The 26464-nt window shown below is 47.3% G+C and overlaps 1 protein-coding gene across 5 annotated transcripts in view; it reads right to left on the reverse strand.

Annotated features, from left to right (window-relative positions):
- LOC139274972 (dedicator of cytokinesis protein 9-like) overlaps nucleotides 1-26464 on the reverse strand; it is a 455604-nt gene that overhangs the window by 44567 nt on the left and 384573 nt on the right. For all 5 annotated transcript variants that reach the window (XM_070891774.1, XM_070891771.1, XM_070891772.1 and 2 more), the window contains 3 exons: nucleotides 20742-20855; nucleotides 18124-18339; nucleotides 16182-16239 (listed from right to left, as the gene is read on the reverse strand). In XM_070891774.1, the coding sequence (XP_070747875.1) occupies nucleotides 16182-16239; nucleotides 18124-18339; nucleotides 20742-20855 (388 nt within the window). The remainder of the gene's footprint in view (nucleotides 1-16181; nucleotides 16240-18123; nucleotides 18340-20741; nucleotides 20856-26464) is intronic.

The following is a 26464-nucleotide window of genomic DNA, read 5'->3' on the forward strand; positions in this document are numbered from 1 at the left end:
TTTCATCAGGACCAGGGGACAGTCCCATTAGCCTGTCCAGCACTATCCCCCTCGTGATAGTGATTATCTCAAGGTCCTCCCTTCCCACATTCCCATGATCAGTAATTTTTGGCATGGTTTTTGTGTCTTCCACTGTGAAGACGGAAGCAAAATAATTGGTTAAGGTCTCAGCCATTTCCACATTTCCCATTATTAAATCCCCTTTCTCATCTTCTAAGGGACCAACATTTACTTTAGTCACTCTTTTCCGTTTTATATATCGGTAAAAGCTTTTACTATCTGTTTTTATGTTTTACGCAAGTTTACTTTCGTAATCTATCTTTCCTTTCTTTTTGCTTTCTTAGTCATTCTTTGCTGTCGTTTAAAATTTTCCCAATCTTCTAGTTTCCCACTAACCTTGGCCACCTTATACGCATTGGTTTTTAATTTGATACTCTCCTTTATTTCCTTGGTTATCCACGGCTGGTTATCCCTTCTCTTACCGCCTTTCTTTTTCACTGGAATATATTTTTGTTGAGCACTATGAAAGAGCTCCTTCAAAGGCCTCCACTGTTCCTCAATTGTGCCACCGTTTAGTCTGTGTTTCCAGTCTACTTTAGCCAACTCTGCCCTCATCCCACTGTAGTCCCCTTTGTTTAAGCATAGTATGCTTGTTTGAGACACTACTTCCTCACCCTCAATCTGTATTACAAATTCAACCATACTGTGATCACTCATTCCTAGGGGATCTTTTACTAGGAGATTGTTTATTATTCCTGTCTCATTACACAGGACCAGATCTAAGATAGCTTGCTCCCTTGTAGGTTCTGTAACATACTGTTCTAAGAAACAATCCCGTATGCATTCTATGAATTCCTCCTCAAGGCTACCCCGTGTGATTTGGTTTGACCAATCGATATGTAGGTTAAAATCCCCCATGATTACTGCCGTTCCTTTTTCACATGCCTCCATTATTTCCTGCCCCACCGTGAAGTTATTATTTGGGGGCCTATAAACTACGTCCACCAGTGACTTTTTCCCCTTACTATCTCTAATCTCCACCCACATTGATTCAACATTTTGTTCATTAGAGCCAATATCGTCTCTCACAACTTCCCTAATATCATCCTTTATTAACAGAGCTACCCCACCTCCTTTCCCTTTTTGTCTATCCTTCCGAATTGTCAGATACCCCTGTATGTTTAATTCCCAGTCTTGGCCACCCTGCAACCATGTTTCTGTAATGGCCACCAAATCATACCCATTTGTAATGATTTGTGCCGTCAACTCATTTACTTTATTTCGAATGCTGCGTGCGTTTAGGTAGAGTGTTTTAATATTGGTTTTTAAACCATGATTTTTAGTTTTGACCCCTCCGGCAGCCACTTTATCTTCATACGTATTGTCCCTTCCTATCACCTTGTGGTTTACACTTACCCCAGTGCTACTCTGCTCTGTTGCCTCCTGCCTTTTGCATTCTTTCTTGGGGTCCTGTTCATCTGAGCTCTCACCCACTCTAACTAGCTCAGAGCCCTCTCCTGGGTTCCGAATACTCCTCGCATTGAGGCACCGAGCTTTCATGCTTGCCTTTTTATTACACTTTGATCCTTTAGGATTTTGCTGTACAGTGGCCCTTTTTGTTTTTTGGCTTGGGTTTCTTTGCCCTCCACTTTTACTCATCTCCTTTCTGTCTTTTGCTTTTGTCTCCATTTTGTTTCCCTCTGTCTCCCTGCATGGGTTCCCACCCCCTGCTATATTAGTTTAACTCCTCCCCATATTAGTTTAACTCCTCCCCAGAACCTCTCCGTTCTGGTATCATCCTGAAAGCTCACGGAATGTAACAATCAAACGGGATCAAAGCAGTACAAACATAAGACAAATAATAGTGTTCAGAGCCCATTTTATCCAAAATATTGTTTGGTGTGGATTAAAAATAATTACGAAATCTGAAAGGAGGCAAGCAGTCTTACTGGGAATTTGAACCCAGGTTCCAGTGGTGAATGTTTTGAAAATCATTTGTTAACCTACTGCATTATAGTTTGTTCCAGTACGTCTGTTTGTGTATAGGTCAGCACATCCTTATCCGACGGAAATTCACATTCAACAAATATGTTGCAAGCTCACCTTAGCACCAAAAACAAAACAGCAACAAGTTGCTTTTCTGTAGCACCATTAAAGTAGTAAAACATCCCAAGGTACTTAACAGCAGCGTTATCAAACAAAATTTGACACTGAGCCACATTAGGAGATATTGGGACAGTTGACCAAAGAGGTAGGTTTTAAGGAGTGTCTTAAAGGAGGAGAGAGGGATAGAGAGCTGGAGAGGTTAAGGGACGGAATTCCAGAACTTCGGCCCAAGGCCGAATGTCAGCTGTGGCTCAGTGGGTAGCACTCTCGCCCGAGTCAGCAGGTTTTGGGTTTAAGTTCCACTCTACGAATGTGAGCACATGAATCTAGGCTGACACTCCAGTGCAGTGCTGTGTGTGTGCTGAACTGTCGGAGGTGCTGTCTTTCGGATGAGACGTTAAAGCGAGGCCCCGTCTGTTCTCTCAGGTGGACGTAAAAGATCACATGGCAATAGTTCAAAGAAGAGGAGGGGAGTTATCCCTGGTGTCCTGGCCAATATTTAACCCTCAATCAACTTAACCAAAACATATTATCTCGTCATTATCATCATCATCATAGGCAGTCCCTCGAAATCAAGGAAGACATGCTTCCCACTCTCAGGGATCAAGTTTCAGCGCCCACTAGAACGGCGCACATTGGAGAGGCCCGCCTAATTTATGGAACAAAAATTGCGGCGAGTACTTACCTCGTGATTCTCAGATAGCTGCAGGCCCAATTCCACCTCGGCGCTGCACAGCAGGAGCTGGTGGGGGCGGAGCTACAGCCCTGCGGCGAAAACAGCGCCGGCAGCTGTGCACGTGCAGGGACTTCGCCCCTATCCCCGGCCGAGTGGCCTGCGCATCTTACCTCGGCGGCGGGTCCTGCCCGCCCGCATCTCGCTGGGGCGGACCCCGCCCGAAGAGTCGGCAGCCCGGCATCCGCTGCGTGCGGGGCTTCTTCTTCATCGTCTTCTCTCTTCCCCCGCACCGCCCCCTCCAGCTTCCTCTCCCACACCCCCCACCCCATTCTTCTTCTCCCCCCCCGCCCACCCCACCCACTCTTCTCCCTGGTGCTGCAGTAGGTGAGTAGAAATAATTTTTTATTTATTGAGTGATTTTTAATTTTTTTAAATTTTTTATTTATTCGGATTGATATATTGGTTTATTTATTGATTTATTTATCATTTATCATTGATGATGGCTCTTTATTTGTAGAAGTGAAGTGCTTAATGTTTGTAAACCCCACTCCTCCCCATCTCTTGTGATTTTCTAAGTGTAGGCAAGGTTTTTCTGAGCGTACAAAAATCTACGCTTACTCCATTCTAAGTTAGTTTGGAATAGGTTTTCACTGCGTAAACTTTCAAAATAGGTGTAAGTGGCCGGACACGCCCCCTTTTGAAAAAAAAAATCAGTTCTAAAATGAAACTGTTCTAACTCACTAGAACTGGAGCAAACTAAATGCCGAGAATTGCAATTTCAAAGATACTCCATTCTAAACTAGTTGCTCCAAAAAAATAGGAGCAACTCAGGCCGAAACTTGACCTCAATAAGTGAGCTCTCAGGTGACTGTACAGTCCAATATGGGAATTACCAGTCTCTGTCACAGGTGGAACAGACAGTGATTGAAGGAAAGGGTGGGTGGGGAGTCTGGTTTGCTGCACGTCCCTTCCGTTGTCTGTGCTTGTTTTCTGCATGCTCTCGGCGATGAGACTCGGGGTGCTCAGCGTCCTCCCAGATGCTCTTCCTCCACTTAGGGCAGTCTTGGGCCAGGGACTTCAAGGTGCCGGTGGGAATGTTGCTGTCATGTATTCAACTGTCATTGTAACCCATGTATAAGCTGACCTAAGTTGGATACCTTGAGAACACGGACCACAAGGGGCGAACTTGTGGGAGACACTCCGAACCTGGACTTTCAGGTATAAAGGGGGAAGCTCCATACACCGCCTGCCTCTTGATAATAAAGGTAACTGGTTACAGAATGATCTTTTCTCAAGTATGGGCCTCGTGTGCATTTATACTGTATAGTAAGGACATATTATTGGCGACAAGAATGTGGGATTTAAACCACGCGAGCATGGCCACTAACAGCACAGAAGAGAGGTACTGTGTTGGTGATGATTGGAACGACTTTATTGAGAGACTACAGCAAAGTTGTCACTAAGGAATGGTTGGGCTCATCTCCTGACGGTTTGTGGATCCAGAACGCACTCCCTGATGAAGGACCTTCTAGCGCCAGAGAAGCCGGCGGACAAGACGTTCGAAGAGCTCAGTAAGTTGATCGGGGAACACCTTAAACCGGCGGAGCAGCATGCACATGGCGAGACACCGGTTTTACACGCACCGGCGGCGAGAAGGGCAAAGCGTTCCAGACTTCGTGGCAGATCTCAGGCGACTGGCGAACCTATGTAAGTTCACAGATGCATGCAGAGCGGAGATGCTGCGAGACCTTTTCATTGAGGGCATCGGGCACGCTGGGGTTTTCAGGAAACTGATTGAGAACAAAGACTTGACCTTGGAAGTGGCGGCTCTGATAGCCCAGACATTTATCTCAGGGGAGGAAGAGACCAGAATGATGTATGACAAAAATCTTGGCTCAAATGCGGCAAACGACCAGGGAGTCAACATTGTTAACGCGGCACTCAGTTCTCTAGGCAGACAAGGGCAATCGGACATGCCCCAGCATGTAGTCGAACCCAAAGGGGGAATTCAACAGAGACAATGGCTACCTGAACGGCAATTCATGCCATCGCAATGGACAATGCGGCCAGTAATGGGGCCATCAAAACCTGTTAATGGTGCGCTTAAGGACAGTTACAGAAACAGTGAGAGACGATCGACTGGTAATTGACCTTTTGTTTCCAACAATGGGGCCTCCAGCTCATGCTGGAGGTGTGGAGGCAAACACCCAGCCAGAGCTTGCAGGTATCAGCAATATACCTGCAGAAACTGCAACGTCAGCAGTCACTTGGCGCATATGTGCAGGAAGCCTGCAGCCAGGTTGATGTACGAGGAGGACGGGCCCGATGTAAGCCCTACGAGGCCAAATGAATACTAGGGGAAATCGCTGGAAGCTGAAGTTCAGCGAGTTCATGTGGAGCACATATACAGTTCATATACGAGGACGTCACCGATAATGGTGAAAGTGCTCCTCAATGGCATCCCAGTATTAATGGAGCTAGACATGGGGGCCTGTCAGTCCCTGATGAGTATCAAACAGTTCGAAAGGTTGTGGGTGTCCAAGGCCAGTAGGCCAAAATTATTGCCGATTGATGCACTGCTACGGACATATACAAAGGAGATAATTCCGGTGCTAGGCAGCGCCATGGTAGTCGTGACCCACAAAGATTCGGAGAACAGGTTGCCACTCTGGATTGTCCCGGGGGACGGTCCCGCACTACTGGGGAGGAGTTGGCTTGCTGTCATGAACTGGAAATGGGGCGATGTCAATGCAATTTCTTCTGTGGAGCGAGTATCATGCTCACAGGTCCTGGACAAATTTGCCTCATTATTTCAACCCAGCATTGGCACTTTCTTGGGGACCAAGGTAGTGATTCACATAAACCTGGACGCCAGGCCAGTACACCACAAGGTCAGAGCGGTGCTGTATGTGATGCGGGAAAAGATAGAAAGCGAATTGGGCCGCCTGCTGAGGGAAGGCATCATCTCGCCAGTCAAATTCAGTGACTGGGCGAGCCCGATTGTGCCGGTGCTCAAGGCGGATAGGTCGGTCAGGATATGTGGCGATTTATAAGGCCACCATCAATCGGGTATCACTCCAAGACCACTACCCGCTACCGAGAGCGGAGGACCTCTTTGTGACGCTATCCGGTGGCAAACTTTTTTCAAAATTGGACCTGGCCTCAGCTTACATGACCCAGGAGCTGGCGAGTGAGTCGAAAAAGCTGACCACCATCACGACACACAAGGGGTTGTTTGAGTACAAAAGATGTCCGTTCGACCGCCGCGATCTTTCAACGAAATATGGAAAGCCTCCTCAAGTCGATTCCAAGGATGGTGGTTTTTCAAGACGACATCCTCATCACGGGTCGCGATACTGAAGAACACCTCCACAACCTGGAGGAGGTGCTACGCAGATTGGGCCGGGTAGGGCTACGACTGATAAAGGCGAAGTGCATTTTCTTGGCTCCAGAGGTAGAATTCCTGGGGTGGAGGCAGCAGACGGGATCAGCCCTACTGCGTGCAAAACGGAAGCGATCCAGAGTGCACTCAGACCCCGTAACACGACGGAGCTGCGTTCATTCCTGGGGCTCCTGAAACTATTTTGGCAACTTTCTTCCCAAATTGAGCACGCTGTTAGAGCTGCTACACGTGCTCCTATGCAAAGGTCGTGATTGGTTCTGGGGGGACAGCCAGGAAAGGGCTTTTGATGGAGCATAACAAATTGTGTGCTCTAACAAATTGTTAACGTTATATGACCCGTGTAAGAAACTAGTTTTAACGTGTGATGCGTCGTCCTATGGGGTTGGGTGTGTGTTGCAGCATGTGAACGCCAATGGTCAGTTACAGCCGGTAGCTTATGCCTCCAGAAGACTGTCCCAGGCAGAAAGGGGCTACAGGATGGTAGAAAAGGAAGCGCTAGCAGTATGCAGTAAAAAAAAAAATGCACTAGTACCTGTTTGGCAGGAAATTTGAGCTGGAGACAGATTACAAACCCCTAACGTCCCTTTTGGCCGACAACAAGGCCATAAATGCAAATGCATCGGCCCGCATACAGAGGTGGGCACTCACGTTAGCTGCCTATGACTACACAATACGGCACAGACCGGGCACTGAAAACTGTGCCGATGCACTGAGCAGGCTACCACTAGCCACCACTGAGGGGGCAGCCGAGCATGATGCTGAGATTGTCATGGATGTTGAAGCTTTCAAAAGCGAAGGCTCACCTGTGACAGCCCGTCAGATTAAATTCTGGACAAATAAAGACCCGCTACTGTCTTTAGTTAAGACATGTGTCCTGAATGGAGACTGGGCAGCCACGTACGTTTCATAGGCGCAAGGATGAACTCTCAATTCAGGCCGATTGCCTGTGGGGAAACCGAGTAGTCATGCCCGAGAAGGGCAGAGAGTTGTTTATCAGATAACTTCACAATGAGCACCTGGGCATTGTCATGATGAAGGCAATTGCCAGGTCACACGTTTGGTGGCCAGAGATAGATGCAGACCTGGAACTTTGTGTTCGCAGGTGCAACACGTGTGCTCAGCTGGGCAACGCACCCAGGGAAGCCCCCCTTAGCCCCTGGTCCTGGCCCGCCAAGCCGTGGTCACGCATCCATGTGGACTACGCAGGTCCTTTCATGGGAAAAATGTTTTTGGTTATAGTAGACGCCTACTCCAAATGGATTGAGTGTGCCATTTTAAATTCAAGCACATTCTCTGCCACGGTAGAAAGTCCACGGGCAATGTTTACCACCCATGGTCTACCGGATGTCTTGGTCAGCGACAATGGTCCGTGCTTCACAAGCACTGAATTCCAGGACTTCATGGCAGGCAATGGAATCAACCATGTCTGAACGGCACCGTTCAAGCCGGCCTCAAACGACCAGGCAGAACGAGCAGTGCAGATAATCAAACGGGATGCTCAGAATCCAAGGGGGTTCCCTACAAAGCCGCTTATCACGCCTCCTGTTGGCCTACAGATCCCGACCACACTCGCTCACAGGGGTTCCACCCGCAGAGCTGCTAATGAAAAGGACGCTCAAAACCAGGTTATCCCTTATACACCCCACTATGAAAGAAATTGTTGAGAACAGGCGTCAGTCACAATGTGACTACCATGACAGGAATGCGAGGGCGCGATGTATTGATGTCAATGACCCTGCTTTTGTCCTTAATTACGCTGGAGGGCCCAAATGGCTTGCAGGCACTGTGATTGCCAGAGAGGGGAATAGGGTTTTGGTAGTTGAACTTACCAATGGACAAATCTGCCGCAAACACGTGGATCAAACTAAAAGGAGGTTCCGCAACCCCATAGAAGAAGCAGAGGAAGAACACGACGTAGAGTTTACTCCACCACAGGTGACCGAACACTGGAACCAAGTGGAGGAGAGCCCAGTCACTGTGGGCAGTCCGGACAGGCCTGAGGCACTGCAAACAGCAGACACTCAGGCCAGCGCCCAACAACCGGAGCCCCAACTCAGGCGCTCTACAAGGGAGCGTAAACCACCAGAGAGACTTAACCTGTGATCCCAATAAGACTTTGGGGGGAGGTGATGTCATGTATTCAACTGTCATTGTAACCCATGTATAAGCTGACCTAAGTTGTATACCTTGAGAACACTGACCACAAGGGGGTGAACTTGTGGGAGACACTCTTAACCTGGATTTTCCAGCATAAAAGGGGAAGCTCCACCCACCGTCTGCCTCTTGAGGTCTTGGTAATAAAGGTAACTGGTCACAGAGTGATCTTCTCTCAAGTATGGGCCTCGTGTGCATTTATACTGTATAGTAAGGACATATTAGTTGCATTTTATCAAGGAGGCTTTGAGGGTGTCCTTAAAACATTTCCTCTGCCCACCTGGGGCTCACTTGCTGTGTAGGAGTTCTGAGTAGAGCGTCACTATCACATTGCTGTTTGTGGGAGCTTGCTGTGCGCAAATTGGCTGCTGCATTTCCTACGTTACAACAGTGACCACACTCCAAAAGTACTCCAAAAGTTGTTGAGGCCAATTCACTAAATAAAGTAAAGCGCTTTGAGACGTCCGCTGGTCGTGAAAGGAGCTATATAAATGCAAATCTTTCTTTCAGGCAGCTGAAGGAGCAATTAAAATCAAGGATGCGCAAGAGGCCAGAATTGGAGGAGCACATAGATCTCGGGGGGTTGTGGGGCCGGAGGAGGTTGCAGAGATAGGAAGGGGCGAGGCCATGGAGCGATCTGAAAACAAGGATGAGCCTTTTAAAATCAAGATATTGCCGGATCGGGAGCCAATGTAGGTCAGCGAACACAGGGGGTGATGGGTGAACGGGACATTCGTGCGAGTTAGGACACGGGCAGCCGAGTCTTGGATGAGCTCAGGATTACCAACACCATTGGTTGGTTATAAGGGAAGGCACAGGAAATGAAAGATATCATACTCCTAGAAACAGCAACAGGAAATTGTTGGGCATTTCCATTCACTGAATGAACCAACCATGTTTTAAGGGCATTACCAATTCAGAACTTGTTTTGGGCAGCTGTGGTAAATGTTCTGATTATCCGTTACACAGGCTGTGTTGTTTCAGAAAAGTTCAGTAAAACAGTGACACCTTTTTTTTTCCATACATCAGCAGCTAAGATCCCATTTTTGTAAAGAAAGACTTGAATTATATAATGCCTTTCACACCAAAGGATGTCTCAAAATGATTTACTGCCATACACTACTATGAGTGCCGTCACTGTTGCCATGTCGGAAATGCGGCAGCCAATTTGCGCACAGCTAACTTCCAAAACAGCAATGTCATAATGTCCAGATAATCTGTTTTTAGTGATGTTGGTTGAGGGATAAATATTGGCCCAGGACACCAGGGATAACTCCCCTGCTCTTCTTCGGAATACTGCCATGGGATCTTTTACATTTATCTGAGAAAGCAGACGGGGCCTCGGTTTAACGTCTCATCTGAAACATAGAAACATGGAAAATAGGTGCAGGAGTAGGCCATTTGGCCCTTCGAGCCTGCACCGCCATTCAATGAGTTCATGACTGAATATGCAACTTCAGTACCCCATTCCTGCTTTCTCGCCAAACCCCTTGATCCCCCTAGTAGTAAGGACTACATCCAACTCCTTTTTGAATATATTTAGTGAATTGGCCTCAACAACTTTCTGTGGTAGAGAATTCCACAGGTTCACCACTCTCTGGGTGAAGAAGTTTCTCCTCATCTCGGTCCTAAATGGCTTATCTCTTATCCTTAGACTGTGACCCCTGGTTCTGGACTTCCCCAACATTGGGAACATTCTTCCTGCATCTAACCTGTCTAAACCCATCAGAATTTTAAACGTTTCTATGAGATCCCCTCTCATTCTTCTGAACTCCAGTGAATACAAGCCCAGTTGATCCAGTCTTTCTTGATATGTCAGTCCCGCCATCCCGGGAATCAGTCTGGTGAACCTTCGCTGCACTCCCTCAATAGCAAGAATGTCCTTCCTCAAGTTAGGAGACCAAAACTGTACACAATACTCCAGGTGTGGCCTCACCAAGGCCCTGTACAACTGTAGCAACCTCCCTGCCCCTGTACTCAAATTCCCTCACTATGAAGGCCAACATGCCATTTTCTTTCTTAACCGCCTGCTGTACCTGCATGCCAACCTTCAATGACTGATGTACCATGACACCCAGGTCTCGTTGCACCTCCCCTTTTCCTAATCTGTCACCATTCAGATAATAGTCTGTCTCTCTGTTTTTAACCACCAAAGTGGATACCTCACATTTATCCACATTATACTTCATCTGCCATGCATTTGTCCACTCACCTAACATATCCAAGTCACTCTGCAACCTCATAGCATCCTCCTCGCAGCTCGCACTGCCACCCAACTAATATCAACAACTCTCTGCGGCAGGATATTCCACAGGTTAACAATTCTCTGAGTGAAGAAGTTTCTCCTCATCTCGGTCCTAAATGGCCTGCCAATTGTGTCGCACTCCCTGAGCACTGCACGGAGAGTATCATCCTGGATTTTGTGCTCAAGTCTCTGGAGTGGGACTTGAAGCCACAACATTCTGACTTGAGGCGAGGGTGCTGCCCACTGAGCCACAGCTGACACAAAACAACGCGTGCTATGTCAAACTTTGCAACACACCATTTTCTTTTATCAGTGCTTGATGGCCGCACAGAGACACTAAATCTGGCTGTTTACAAAGCAAATTCTTTGAAGTTATCTCAATTCTGTTGTGCAAAACTATGATAAGCAAGATTGGTGTTTTGTAGCGATCCAAAAGAGCAAATCAATCTGTGGGAAGCAACTGGTGAATAACATACGTGTCTAAACGCTGTATTATGAAAAGCGAAGACTGCAGGGAACATGACGGAATCATTCAAATTAATAAGGCTCGGGGAATGTAGAGGATTAGTCAAGGATACCAAAACAAGGGGACTCAAAATATAATTTGTAGATTCAGGCAGGGTGCCAAATGAACATTATTTCACTGAGAGGGTGGTTGTCTTTTGGAATCTCTTACCAAGAGAGATTTGCAAGGGACACAGGAGCAGGAGGAGGCCATTCGGCCCCTCGAGTCTGTTCCGCCATTCAATTAGATCATGGCTGATCTGTACCTCATTTGTATATAACTGCCTTTGCTTCATGCTGCTTGATGCCATTTCCGAACAAAAACTATCAATCGTGTTCTTGTAAATTTTAAGTGACCCTCCCCCCACCCTCCCACCAGCCTTCACAGCCTTTTGGTGGGGTGGGGGGAGGGCGCGGAGGAAGAAAGCTCCAGATTTCTACGACCCTTTGCATGAGAAAGTGTTTCCTGATTTCACTCCGAAATGGTCGAGGGTGAGGGTGGGAGACGAGTAACCTATAACTTTCCATGGCCAAATTGGACGAGAATCTTGAAGAAAAACATATCATTGGTAACAACAACTTATATTTATATAGCGCCTTTAATGTAGTAAAACGTCCCAAAGTGCTTCACAGGAGTATTATAAGACAAAACAAATAAATCTGACACCAAGCCACACAATAAGAAATTATGGCAGATAATCAAAAGCTTGGTCAATGAGGTAGGTTTTAAGGAGCGTCTTAAAGGAGGAAAGCGAGGTTGAGAGGCGGGAGCTTAGGGCCCAGGCAGCTGAAGGCACGGCCACCAATGGTTGAGCAATTATTATCAAGAGGGCAGAATTTGAGGAGCGCAGACATCTCGGGGGGGTTGTGGGGCTGGAGGAGATTACAGAGATAGGGAGGGGCGAGGCCATGGAAGGATTTGTAAACAAGAATGAGAATTTTGAAATCGAGGCGGGAGCCAGTGCAGGTCAGCGAGCACAGGGGTGATGGGTGAATGGGACTTGGTGCGAGTTACAATCGCTAGGACAGATGGAAGGCATTCTAAATAGATCTATGGCCTGTACAGACCATTGCTCGGTTCCTATGTTCTATTTTTAGGAACAAAAAGGGTGATATACACCTTTGTTTAGTTAAAAAAAAATCTAAATTGACGCTCTCATTTTTCTAATTGCAAAGAATCTCAATTCACATGTTCTCGCATCAGAGAGCAGCAGCACAACCTGTTCAGGTCAGTAAATATTTCCTTGTTCAATATCATTGTTCTTGAACTTTGCTGCATTGGCACTTTGATGAGATAGTCAGCACTCCGTCGGTACAAGCCTCTGATCTCAATGATCCAACACCGAATAACCAGACTAAATGCAGACTGGCACTAACATGAGTCTGTCTCAGAATACGTGCATGATTCGATATTGTTTTGGGTCGGGGGGGGGGGGGTGGGCGTTAAATGACTGGGGTTGCAAAACGAGATAAGATTATATTTATTTAATTAAAGCTACAGGAATCAAAGGCCATTAAAGTTTCTGATAACGCTTGAATTGATAGACCTGTTTATGCTCTGTGTGGATTTCCGCAAATACTCAAAATGATGGATGAACTCTAGTCTCAGTCCTGTTTCATGCACTTAACACTGAATAAATCAGAGGGCAGGCTAGAGGTCAGTGGGTATTCTCGCCTCTGAGTCAGAAGGTTGTAGGTTCAAATCCCACTCCTCAGCCTTGAGCACAAAATCCAGGCTGACACTCCAGTGTAATACTGGGGAGAGTGCTGCACTGCCGGAGGTGCTATCTTTCGGACGAGACTTTAAACCGAGACGCCATCTGCCCTCTCAGGCGGATGTAAACGATTCCACGGCACAAGTCCAAAGAGCAAGTGAGTTCCCCGCGGTGAGGTGGCCAATATTTATCCTTCATCCGACACCATTCAAATAGATTCTTTAGTCATCACATTGCTATCTGTGGGAGCTTGCTGTGTGCAAATTGGCTGCTGCATTTCCTACATTACAACAGTGACCACACTTCAAAAGTACTTAATCGGCTGTAAAGCACTTTGGCAGGTCATGAAAGGTGCTATATAAATGCAAGTTACAAAAACACCCGATATTATTACTTTCTCCAGAAGTGGCGCTGTAACTGGTCACCCTGATTGCAACACAAGAATTAGGAGCAGGAGTCGGCCATTCAGCCCCTTGAGCCTGCCCCGCCATTCAATAAGATCACGGTTGATCTTCGACCTCAACTCCACTTTCCTGCCCGATTCTCGTATCTCTTGATTCACTTAACGCCACTTAAAACAGGCTCCATATCCTGAAACTACCCAAGGCCATGAGAGAGAACAATGAAAAAAATAACAGAAGAAAAATGTGCAACTAAGCATACTGTGAAAAGATTCCTTTAACGGAATGCAAATTTAAATATGCTCTAATTTCCTGCTGCTACAAGTTATTGGACAGCTTTGCTTGGCCACATCTAACACAAGGAACTTTCTTTCATTGTTGATTCTTAACAACAACTTGTATTTATATAGCGCCTTTAACGTAGTGGAACGTCCCAAGGCGTATTTTAAGAAAAAAATGCGACACCGAGCCACATAAGGGACTCAAGTTTCGGATCGAATTGCTCCTATTTTTTTTTGGAGCAACTAGTTTAGAATGGAGTATCTTAGAAATTGCAGTTCTCGGCATGCAGTTTGTTCCAATTCTACCGAGTTAGAATAGTTTCGTCTTTTTTTCAAAAGGGGGCATTACCAGCCACTTACGCCTGTTTTGCAAGTTTACACAGCGAAAACTTGCTCCAAATCAACTTAGAATGGAGTAAGTGTAGATTTTTTGTACGCTCAGAAATTAAAAAATAATAAAACAAAGAATTAAAAAAAATCAATAAATAAAAAATTTAAAGTTTCTACTCACCTACTGCAGCACCGGGAGCCCTCCAACAGCCTGCTGGGACGGGCCCTCCCCACAGGAGATGCCGGGCGGGTGGCCCCCGCCGCAGGCGAGGACTGCCTGCTCCCAGGAGATGCCAGACCGCCACCCAGGACTTCGGGCGGGGCCCGCCGCCAGCAGACAACGGACCACCAACCAGGACTTCGGGCAGGGCCCGCCCCCAGCGAGATGCCGGGCGGGTGGGCCCCGCTGCCGACAAGAAGTTCGGGCGGGGCCTGCCCCCAGGAGATGCCGGGCGTCCACTGCGGAAGAGGTAAGTACTGTCAGGCCACTAGGGGCAACGTCCCTTCGGCCAGGGATAGGGTCGTCGCCCGGAGACAGGACGCACTGGGAGGGCCAGGAGCTACTGCGCATGCGCGCAGCTGCCGGCATTGTTTTTGGCGCAGGGCTGTAGCTCCGCCCCCAGCATATCCTGCTGTGCTGCGCCGAGCTGGAAACGGCCCTACAGGTATCGGAGAATCGCGAGGTGAGTATTTGGCGCTTTTTCAGTTCTACAAATTAGGCAGGCCTCTCCGATGTGCGCCGTTCTAGCGGGGATCCGAAACTTGAGCCCAAGGAGATATTAAGATAAGTGACAAAAAGCTTGGTCAAAGAGATAGCTTTTAAGGAGTGTCTTAAAGGAAGAAAGAGAGGCGGAGAGGTTTAGGGAAGGAATTCCAGAGCTTAGGACCTCGGCAGCTGAAGGCACGGCCACCAATGATTGAGCGATTATAATCAGGGATGCTCAAGAGGACAGAATCAGAGGAGTGCACTCATCTCGGAGGGGGGGGGGGGGCTGGAGGAGATTACAGAGCTAGCGAGGGGGCGAGGCCATGGAGGGATTTTAAAACAAGGATGCGCATTCTGAAACTGGGGCATTGCTTAACTGGGAACCAATGTAGGTCTGCGAGCACAGGGGTGATGGGTGAGCAGGACTTGATGTGAATTAGGACACGGGCTGCCGAGTTTTGGATTATCTCACGTTTACGTAGGGTAGAATGTGGGAGGCCGGCCAGGAGGGACACTCGTCGCTAAAGTGATGTCGGTGTTGTTCGTTGACAAGCACAACTGACTTGATGATGTAAATCGTGTCAAATGCATTGATATACTCAAGTTTCTAAATGACTTAGTGTTTGCTCAACATTTCATCATGAAACTAGTGTTCCTTTAAAAGATAAAAAGCTCTACCTGATCTTCTCCCCAAACTTTGGATGGCAAAATTCACCGTGGTGTTCAGTACCAACTGAAAAATTGGTAATAAGGGGGATGACTGATTCTCAGAAGACGACACAAACATCATTATGTGCCTGCATGAACAGGTAGGTTTTATTTTAAAATTGCTGGCCAGCACTGACTGAAAGAGCTGGAGACTGTTTCCAGCACCAACAAGTAGTTTGAGAGTTCAGTAAGGAGAGTCCTGGGCCAATATTCATCCCTCAACCAACATCACTATAGCAGATTATCCAGCCATTATTACATTGCTGTTTGTGGGAGCTTGCTGTGCACAAATTGGCTGCCACGTTTCCTACATTACAACAGTGACTACACTTCAAAAGTACTTTATTTGGCTGTAAAGTGCTTTGGGACGTTCGGTGGTTGTGAAAGGCGCTGTAGGCACTGTATGAAGAAAGACTGGATCGACCAAGCTTATATTCACTGGAATTTAGAAGAATGAGGGGATCTCTCATAGAAACATATAAAATTCTGATGGGATTGGACAGGTTAGATGCAGGAAGAATGTTCCCGATGTTGGGGAAGTCCAGAACCAGGGGACACAGTCTAAGGATAAGGGGTAAGCCATTTAGGACCGAGATGAGGAGAAACTTCTTCACTCAGAGAATTGTGAACCTGTGGAATTCTCTACCACAGAAAGTTGTTGAGGCCAGTTCATTAGATATATTCAAAAGGGAGTTAGACGTGACCCTTACGGCTAAAGGAATCAAGGGGTATGGAGAGAAAGCAGGAATGGGTTACTGAAGTTGCATGATCAGCCATGATCATATTGAATGGTGGTGCAGGCTCGAAGGGCCGAATGGCCTGCTCCTGCACCTATTTTCTATGTTTCTATGAAATGCAAGTCTTTCTTTTTCCCCTTTCTTTCAATGAGGCACCAGCACTACCTGGCCAAAACACCCATGGTCTTTCAACCGAACTAACGTGTTCACCTTACCTTTCCTTTTGAGATATTCAGCCACGAGTGCTGCTACATGAACATAGCACATGGCTGCCTGAAAACCAGAAAAAGGAAAGCAATTACCAATCCGCAATTAAAACAACGTTTTTGGAAAATATATGGTTGAAAGAATAACGCTGAAATAATTAATAGCATTTGAGCTAAAATGCTTAAAGAATGAGCACCAGTCTCCAAACAATAACTAAGACAGATTATGTAACGTATCAAAGGCCAAGCTTCTGTATACACTTCAGGGGAAAAATTCTGTTCACGAATAGGACTGATGTGCACCTAATTTTGAGCCTCATCACAGTGTCAGCTGTGGCTCAGTGGGCAGCACACTCGCCTCTGAGTCAGAAGGTTGTGGTTTAAATCCCACTCTAGGGACCTGAGCACAAAAGAATCTAGGCTGATACTCCAGTGCAGTGCTGAGGGAGTGCCGCACTGCCGGAGGTGCCGTCTTTTGGTTGAGTTGTTAAACCGAGGCTCCATCTGCCCTTTTAAGTGAATGTAAAAGATCCCATGGCTCTATTTTGAAGAAGAGCAGGGGAGGTATCCCCAGTGTCCTGGCCAATATTTAACACTCAATGGACATAACAAAACAAACAGATTATCGGGTCATTATCACATTGCTGTGTGTGGGAGCCTGTTATGCACAAATTGGCTGCTGCGTTTCCTGCATTACAACAGTGACTACACTCCAAAAGTACTCCATTGGCTGTAAAGCACTTTGAGACATTTGATGCTTGTGAAAGGGGCTGTATAAATCCAAGTCTTTCTTTCTTTCTCATTAGCATCAGACCTGCGAGCTGCGGACACCTTTGGCAGCTCGCTAGAGATTGTGCGCGTTGGAGTGTGTAAATCAATCCCCATAGTCATTGTAAAAAGGAGTTCAATTCTTAAAAACGTTGGCCTGATCACAGTGCTGACTCGTTAAAATGACCGGATTAGCGTTGTTTTTACAATAGGTAAACTAGGCAGAGATTTTTTTATATACTTTCAATTGCCAAGAGATCACATTCAGTTTGGAATTGGGTTCGCACCCAATTAAATGCAGATCTTTCTGTGTTTCTGGTCGAGGGCTGTGCTGCCTCGGGTTGTTGCCCGTGCCTAGGAATTACTTAAATAAGCCGCTTACATTTGCAGACTTGAGCTTTCCAGCCTAACTACGCAGTAAATTCCCACTGGCGCATTGGCAAAGGGTGACAGAAAATAGTGTGACACAGAGCCTCTGATCTTTAAGGTGGGTGGGAATGTTACACGTGGGGAGTCCTGTGATGCGGAGGTGCCTGGCCGAACTCGGTGGCCGGCTGGCGCTTTCATAAACGTTCGCGGAGTCTCCCGGCCCGGGCGGGAATCTGGCGGCAGGAGGCCACAGCCGGGTTCCCATGGGAATGGTCATCGAGGTCCTTCATCTGACTGGGCTGCTCTTGCGCATTGTCACCCAGTGGTTCAGTGGGTAGCACGCTCGCCTCTGAGCCAGAAGATGGTGGCATCAAGTCCCACTTCAGGGACTGGAGCACAAAATCTAGGCTGACACTCCCCATGTAGTGCTGAGGGAGTGCTGCACTGTCGCAGGTGCTGTCTTTCGGATGAGACGTTAAACCAAGGTCCCGTCTGCTCTATCAGATGGACGTAAAAGATCCCACGGCCACTATTATGAAGAAGAGCAGGGGAATTCTCTCCAGTGTCCTGGCCAATATTTATCCCTCAACCAACATCACAAAAAAAAAATCAAGATTATCTGATCATTATCACATTGCTGTTTGTGGGAGCTTGCTGTGTGCAAATTGGCTGCCGCGTTTCCTAAAGATCATCACTGCAAAAGAATTTCATTGGCTGTGAAGCGCTTTGGGACGTCCTGAGGTTGTGAAAAGCACTATAGAAATCCAAGTGCTTTCTTTCTTCAAACAAGAGAATGATGGTCTGGTTAAATTACCTCTGATAGATCTCCATTTTTGACGTGGATTTTTGCCATGCTGTCCAGCCAGGTTTTCCTCAGCTCCGGAGTGCTGGCGTAGGACTTGGCCAGACTGTATTGTAGATCCACAAGCATCTCCGGGTCATTGTCGTGCTCCTTCATCTGAGCAGTAGCCATTAATACTGTGCGAATACGCTTTGTTAAATCCTTAACCTCGGAAGGGAATCCAGTGGACTGCAATGGAAGAGATACTCGGAACGTCACTTTGTCACACAGTTTTATCAAGTCACCTCTTTTAGGCAAATATATAAATATCGTCCTCACTGCGGTGTCATCGTGATTCGCTGCTATACGTGGTGGCCGGTGTAATCAAGGACTTCTTTTCAGAGGTGGGGCTCAACAAGCTGGCGAGAAGGTCTGGCGGGGGTCGAGACCCCGAAGGTGGGTGTGGGTGATTGAAGATGGCAGAGCTGCACTTTTCCAACTGCCTCCCCTAGTTACGAACAGTGCGATCAGCTGACTGTAGCAGCCCAGAGCCTCCATCAGCTGATGGCACGGTTAACAACTACAGGAAACTTCCGACAGCTTCAATCAGCTGATACGTTTAATGTTAGATCAGGTCAACCTCTGCTACCATGTCTCTGTCTTGTCTGTGTCTCTGGAGATGAAATTCGTTAATCATGACGAGGCAGGATTTCCCGCGCCCGGCGCGGAAAGTCCCACCCCCACCATGAAATTGGGGTTACCGTCCCAGAGAGAATGTGGACGCAATGTCGGGCGCTCCACTTCCTCTTGGGGGTAGGACCGGGGCGTTGAGCGCGGGAATTTTCCAGCGCTACGCAGTCACTGCTAAAGGGGAGGGCACGCTGCGAGCTCTGCAGTGGGCTGCAACATGGCGGCGTGGACCCCGCAGAATCATCAATGCAAGGCCGTATGTTGGCCATTGAAACAAAATGGCGCCACATAACTCCCCTTTAATTTTGGACCCGCTGGCGGAGTGCAGCCCGGTTCGCGACCCGCGAGGCAGGAGCGGACATCGCTCGCGGCGGCCTCACGGGGCGCTACCCAATTTCTGCACTGGGAAAAAAAACCGGTCGCTGCGCACGGTGATGACATCATCATCGCCAGTGCAACGACCTGTGGTGCTACTGGTGGGAGTGGGGCGCTGCGATTTGCACCTCCGCTAACGTTGGTAAGTCCTGAACTGCCTGTTTAATGCGATTTGTAATTGGCACCAGTGTGATGTCAACGAAGTGAAGCAGTCGCGTGGGCAATTCCAGTGGTTTTTTGGTTTATTCTCGCCGGACCTCCCACAGATTGGAGAAAGGAGGGGAGGGGTTTGGGAAAGAGGGCTGCTACCGAACTAAAGAAAATAAAAATTACAAGTTGAATTGGTCAACATTGACATTTATGCGCAGAATGCTTCTGGGCAGCTTCCGGTTTGTTACCGCAGTCAGTGTTGGCCCAATACAGGCAAGTGTCCAGAATAAGCCGAAACGGGGAAAGTGTTGGGGACTGCACTTGTAAGTGTCTGTATGTCAATAGCAATGCAAGCCCAGAAGAATATTAGATTCCTCATTTAACATTCAATGAATACAACGAGCAAATGTGCCAAAAGGAGACATTTACAACGAGCCAGTTATCCTGCAAAAGTAAACGGTGCATTTTGCTCGATCGATACTGAAAGTGGAGCCTGCAATTGACCTCAGGTGCAGGGCGGGGGGGGGGCGGGATTGTGTGACAGAAACAAAATCAGCCTGCATAGTTTTCCCTGACTGCAGACAGACCCGATAAATGGGCTGGACTTCCGTTGGGCTTGTGTTTCTATTGGCACCCCAGGAGGGGCGGGAATGGAGCTGCAAATGATTTCCGTCTAGGTGACCAGCTTCCAACGCCCGCCAGAAAATTTGGTGTCAGTTTTTCAGGGCCGCTGAGCAGCATCTCCCCGGAGCGTCGAGCCGGTGTGCAATGCCCCCAGTTGCGACAGCATGGTGAAATTTGTTTGGAGCACGCCCCGTAGTGGGACCACCTGGGAAAGCAGGCGGTCCAAGCTGTTCCGGCGGAGGAAAGGAATGACTACGAGGGAAGTGTGATTGTTTTTTTTTTTGTTTTATTTTTGCGCTTTATCTTTATGTGGGGCGAGCAAGATATTGGGAATGATTTTTTTGGGCGATTTTTTTTTCCAGGGAAGTCTCTCCAAAGAAGGCTCTTTAGCTCAGGATTTTCAGTTGCTCAGCCAGCCTCGCAACCCAAGAGAGGTGTGGAACGCCTCCCTGAGCACTCCACTCCACACTCAGGGCCTAGCTGCTGAATTCCGTTGCCGCAGACGCAAACCATTTCCCGGTGCAAACTTTACCGTCCCACCGAAAAAGCCTCCAACCGAAAATCCAACCCTATGTATTGGGATGGGTGCAGGGGGTGGGCAGCGGGGCCAGGATAGGACTAAGATCCAGTCTTGGCTCACACCCACTGAATGGCGACCTGGGTATTGGAGTGCACTTGGTGTCCATGGAAACCGATCACAGCAAGAGTTAGTGCCGACCGCAGAAGGAAAATGTGGCAGCAATACAGGAACACACACAAAAAGGCAACAATTGATCATCGATCGAACAATTAAATAATCATAAGCTGCTCACCTTTACCGCTTTGTCACTATTGGCACAATTGTTAATAATAGCCAGTGATTGCTGGAATCTTGTCCCTCCAATTCCAGCAACATCTGCTATCAGTTGGCTTACGGCGATGATTACCTACAGAAACCAATACAATCACTTAGATCCCAAACAAAAAATGAGACAACCCTAATTTCCAATGCTATTATTACATCGAATTTTATATCACGGGACCAGGCCATTCAGCCCACCTGGTCTATGCTGGTGTTTATGCTCCACACAAGCCTCCTCCCATCCTACCCCATCTCACCCAATCAGCCTATCCTTCTATTCCTTTCTCCCTCGTGTGTTTATCTAGCTTCCCTTTAAATGAGGAGTAAAACATGGGAGTTATCCCCGGTGTCCAGGGTCGATATTTATTACTCAACTAACATCGCTAAAAAAAAAACGATTCCCTAGTCATTATCACATTGCTGTTTGTGGGAGCTCGCGGTGTGCAAATTGGCCGCCGCGTTTCCTACATTACAACGGTGACTACACTCCAAAAGTACCTCATTGGCTGTAAAGTGCTTTGAGGTGTCCGGTGGTCATGAAAGTGGCTATATAAATGCAAGTCTTTCTGTCTCTTCCTTAAATTCCACTCCAGAGACTTGAGCACATAATCTCGGCTGACATTCTCAGGGCAGTGCTGAGGGAGTGTTGCACTGTGGGAAGTGCCGTCTTTCAGATGAGACGTTAAACCAAGGCTCCATCTGCTCTCTCAGGTTGAACGTAAAAGATCCCATGGCACTCTTTTGAAGAGGAGCAGGGGAGTTATCCCCGATGTCCTGGCCAATATTTATCCCTCAATCAGCATCTCTAAAACAGATTATCTGGTCATTATCTGTTTGTGGGAGCTTGCTGTGCGCAAGTTGGCTGCCGTGTTTCCTGCATTGCAGCAGTGACTACAAAAAGTATGTAATTGGCTGTAAAGCGCCTTGAAACGTCCGGTGGTCGGTGAAAGGTGCTATGTAAATCCAAGTATTTTCTTCTTTCCTGGGTGTCACTTAATTAGAAAAAAGCGCATGCTTTTCCATTCCGGGTATTACACTGTGCCAACTGGCCCTGTGCCTGCTTGCAACAGCTGTAAACTTCCTGTGTGTAATTGCTGGGCAGTTAGTGGGCGATTAGCCCATCTCGATACCAGCAATTAGGTTTCTGGTGGTGGAACGGAATGCCTGTCAACGCATTACAGATGTTACAGCCAACTTGGAGAGTACGCTGCCACCCCGACTGCAAAATCCGGGTCGTTATATAATTCACATTTTTAGTGCAGAAACAAAAACCTTGTCTTGCTAGCAGACTGCTTCTGTTCCCCCTCAACATCCCATCGTCCAAGCCGCATGTCTCCACACTGATAGTTTTCTTTTCCCACACCCTTCATTCTTATGATATCTCGGATGGGCAATATGGTGCCAAACTGGGGGAGGGTTCGGCACTGTGGGTCCCTGCCTGAGCCCTCACAAACTGCTGTAGGCCTTCTTTGCACCAACTCCAGTTGGATTTGAGCCTAGGTCACAAAGGTGAAAGAACAGTGTGCTCGTGTACCGCGCCAGTCTGTCCCCCTGCATGTTCTTTTTGAGTTAGACATGGTGTACCTGAATCCCTTTTACGAGCTACAAGATGAAAATCATTACAAACAAAGTGGGACAATTAAAGAAACCACAACCAGGGCAAGATCCAGTTTTGTGACACAGTTACATAAACCCATATAATAATGTTAAGGTTTAATTGAAGAGAGAAAATTCATTGTCATATTCTGACGCCATACAGGACATGTAGGATTCCTTCCACCTCCCTGCCCCGTGCAACATTGTCTCTCAGCCATTTGGCTCGAGTTCAGGCACTCAAGAGGAGAAGTTACTGGTGCAACACTCACCCTATCGTGCCACAGAATACTGGGCTGTGAGATACACCAGCGTAAACTGAGTGAAAGCACAACAACCGCCACAGACTGAGCAATTTCAAATGTGGTTCTGGGCAATTGAAGAGAAATCTTTCGTAATACAGAACCTTTTAGAATCGGTATGCTTCTTTCAGGAAAGCAGTACTGGGCAAACTATTCTCACCGGGTAATAATATACAATAATGGCCAGACAATGGCAACTGAAAACTTAAAATTCCCCCATAACCAAGTTGTACAAAACATAAAGTTCTATTACTTCGATAAGAAAACATATTGCTTTTAAATAACTGATTAACCTATCTTTGCAGCATTTCCAAACCGAAGAATGGCATATTACTGATTTCTACTCTAATTAATATATTTGAAATTTCAGTGACAAGCTGGGGATGGCAAGAATACCATTAGTAATGTTAAAGGTTCTAAACCGTCCCTGAAACTGTTACGCAATCATAGAATAGGACAGCATAGGAGGCGGCTATTCGGCCCATTGAGTTTGCGCCGGCTCTTTCAAAGAGCTATCCAATTAGACCCATGCCCCCCACTCCTTCCCCAAATCCCTGGAATCTTTTCCTCCTTCAAGTATTTATCCAATTCTCATTTGAAATCTACTACTGAATTGGTAATTGTTTAGATATTCATTGTCGCTGGCAAGGCCAGCGTTTATTGTCCATCCCTAATTGCCCTTGAGAAGATGGTGGTGAGCCCCCTTCTTGAACCACTGCAGTCTCTGGTGAAGATTTTCCGAATAGTTGGATACAACTGAGTGGGTTGCTGGGGCAGTTAAGAGCAACCACAATGCCGTGGGTCTGAAGTCACATATAGGCCAGACCGGGTAAGGGCAGAAGATTTCCTTCCCTAAAGGGCAGTAGTGAACCAGATGGTTTTTTTAATGACAATCTGGTAGTTTCATGGTCACTATTACAGATACTAAGCTTTTTATACCAGATATATTTAATTAACTGAATTGCAACTAAAAACTCAAATATTAACTGGATTTAAATTCCCTAGCTGCCGTGGTGGGATTTGAATTCTGGCTCATTAGTCCAGGCCTCTAGTCCCGTAACATAACCAGTATGCTACCGCTACTGTTAGGAGTTATAAATATGAATTCACTTCTGATTGCAATGCCTGAAGCAAACAGAGTAGGTTTTTACATTGTAAGTGGAAAGGTGGTATTGTTTCCACTACATCAATTATCCAAATGGAGTTCTTCGATATATATTTTACAAAAACATTCAAGAATAAGCAGATTATATTCAAATGGATTTTGTTGTGGTTCATTTTGTTTCTTCTGCAAATTGTCCTCAGGTGCCCAACATCCCCAACCCAACTGTAGCAATAACTTCTGATGGGTCATTTGGGAACATAATTTAGTGAAAATTATTTGAGGGGCCGGTGCGAGTATTTGATTTCTGCTGATGTTGAAAATAACCACTTCACGGGACTTGATCCAACTAATTCTAAATGGGTTAAATTTTGAGGACAGGATGCACAGAGACTAGGGTTGTATTCCTTTGAGTGTAGACGATTAACGGATGATCTAAATGAGGTGTCGATAAGGTAGATGGAGAGAAACTATTTCCTGTGGTGGGAAGAGTCCAGAACAAGGGGGTATAACCTTAATCAAGTTAGAGACAGGCCGTTCTGGGGTGATGTCAGGAAGTATTTTTTCACACAAAACGTAGTGGGAATCTGGAACTCTCTTCCCCCAAAAAGTTGTTGAGGCTGGGGGGCAACTGAAAATTTCAAAACTGAGATTGATCGATTTTTGTTGAGGGTATTAAGGGTTATGGAACCAAGCTGGGTAGATGGAGTTCAGATACAGATCAGCCATGATCTAACTGAATGGCAGGAACAGGCTGGAGGGGCTGAAGGTTCCTATAAACCATCTTTCTCCATTGATTTGGGCTAGTTTGGATAAGTTGGTTGAACTCTTTCTTCAAAGCTGGAACGCTGTGGATTAAAACCTCACCGCACACTTTAGCACATCATTTAGGCTGGCAGTGAAGTGCAGACCCGAGGGAGTGTTGCATTGTCGAGAAGTTATCTTTCAGATATGATGGTCAAGACAAGATTCCACCTCCTTGCTCAGGTGGACGTCAATGACCCCATGGCACTATTCAAAGTAGATGAGAGTTTTCTCCCAGCGCTCTGGCTACTATTCATCTCACAACACCAAAAATAGATCAACAGTCTTGTTGGTTTGTGGGACCTTGCTTTATGCAAATTAGCTGCCACGTCTGCTTATGTAACAACTGGGACTGGCCTTCAAAAGTACTCCATTGGCTGTAAAATCCTTTACGACATCCTGAGAATGTAAAAAGTGCTATCTAAATGCAAGCTCTGATTTTGCTTAATGTAGTGTAGGCCAGTCAGGTGAAGACAAACGCTGAACAATATTGTGCCAGAATTTGCTGTCAAAATAAGGGTGAGGTTAACGGTGCTGGCCATTATGTCTGGGTAAATGGCCCAGCACTTCAGGCAAAGGGCAGGCGTGCGATTAAATGAAAATATCCAAAGGTTGCTGTCCAAGTCCCCCGTTAGCTCCGCAAAAACGGCTTCTTGCCGTCAGCCTCGCGGAATATCTTTGAAGGAACTTGCTGTATTTGCCCATTCAACTCACCACAGAAAGTTGAGTCTTGTCATTACAAGCGACTCTTAACGACATGATTAATGTTAATGACTGCCCATTAACTGTTCTGGCACTGGAAAATTCACTATTACAAGTATGGAGTCTCATCCCTACAGGTTAGGAATTTTTGGGGGAGATATAAAAAATGTCCAACTTTAAATGTTACTATTTTTGGGTTACTTTTCCTTTCTGTCTTGTTTTTTTTCTGTATTTCTCAATCCAATCTTTCTTTCCCTCTCTTTGGGTCCAAGTTTCTACCCTCTGGAAAAACGGCGCATCCCAATAAGGTGAGATGACTTTCTGGAATAAAAAGGGTGCCGAAAACTTACCTTGTGATTCTGCGAGCTCCTCAGGACGTCTTCATTCTCGGCGTGGCGCAGCACAAGGGGTCGGGGGCGGAGCTAGGTCCCAGCGCTGAAAACAGTGCCGGGACCTCTGCACATGCATGCCAGAGTGTGTGCGCATGTGCAGTAGTTCCAGGTCCCCGAGGCTGCGTGGGAGGGGCCCAACCCCAGCCCTGGCCGAATGGGCTCACAGGTCGAAGACCGGGACTCGGATCTCCCTCCCGTTCAGCTCCCTCCCCCCGCCTCCCTCCCTCCCATTCAGCCTTCCTCCCCCCTCCCTCTTCTCTCCCCCCACCCCCCTCCACCTCCCTCCTCGCCCCTCCCTCTTCTCTCCTCCCTCCTCTCCCCTCCCTCTCTCTCTCTCTCTCCATCCCCTCCCCTCCCTCCCCTCCCGCTCTCCCCTCCCGCTCTCCCCTCCCTCCCCTCCCTCTCTCTCTCCCCTCCCTCTCTCTCTCCCTCCTTCCTCTCCCTTCCTCCCCTCCCTCCACTCCCTCTCTCCCCCCTCCTCTCCCCTCCCACTCCTCTCCTCTCTCTCTTCCTCCTCTCCCTCTCTCCACTCCCTCCTCTCCCTCTCTCCCCTCCCTCTCCCTCTTCTCCCTCCCCCCTCTCTCCCCTCCCTCTCTCTCCCCTCACTCCTTCCTCTCCCTCTCCTCTCCCTCTCTCTCTCCTCTCCCTCTCTCTCTCCTCTCCTCTCTACCCTCCCTCCTCTCCCTCTCTACCCTCCCTCCTCTCCCTCTCTCTCCCTCCCTCCCTCCCTCCCTCTCTCTCTCTCCCTCCCTCACTCGCTCCCTCACTCGCTCCCTCCTCACCCTCTCTCTCCTCTCCC

The sequence above is a fragment of the Pristiophorus japonicus genome, chromosome 10 (assembly GCF_044704955.1).
Source record: "Pristiophorus japonicus isolate sPriJap1 chromosome 10, sPriJap1.hap1, whole genome shotgun sequence".
Classification (NCBI taxonomy): Eukaryota; Metazoa; Chordata; class Chondrichthyes; family Pristiophoridae; genus Pristiophorus; species Pristiophorus japonicus.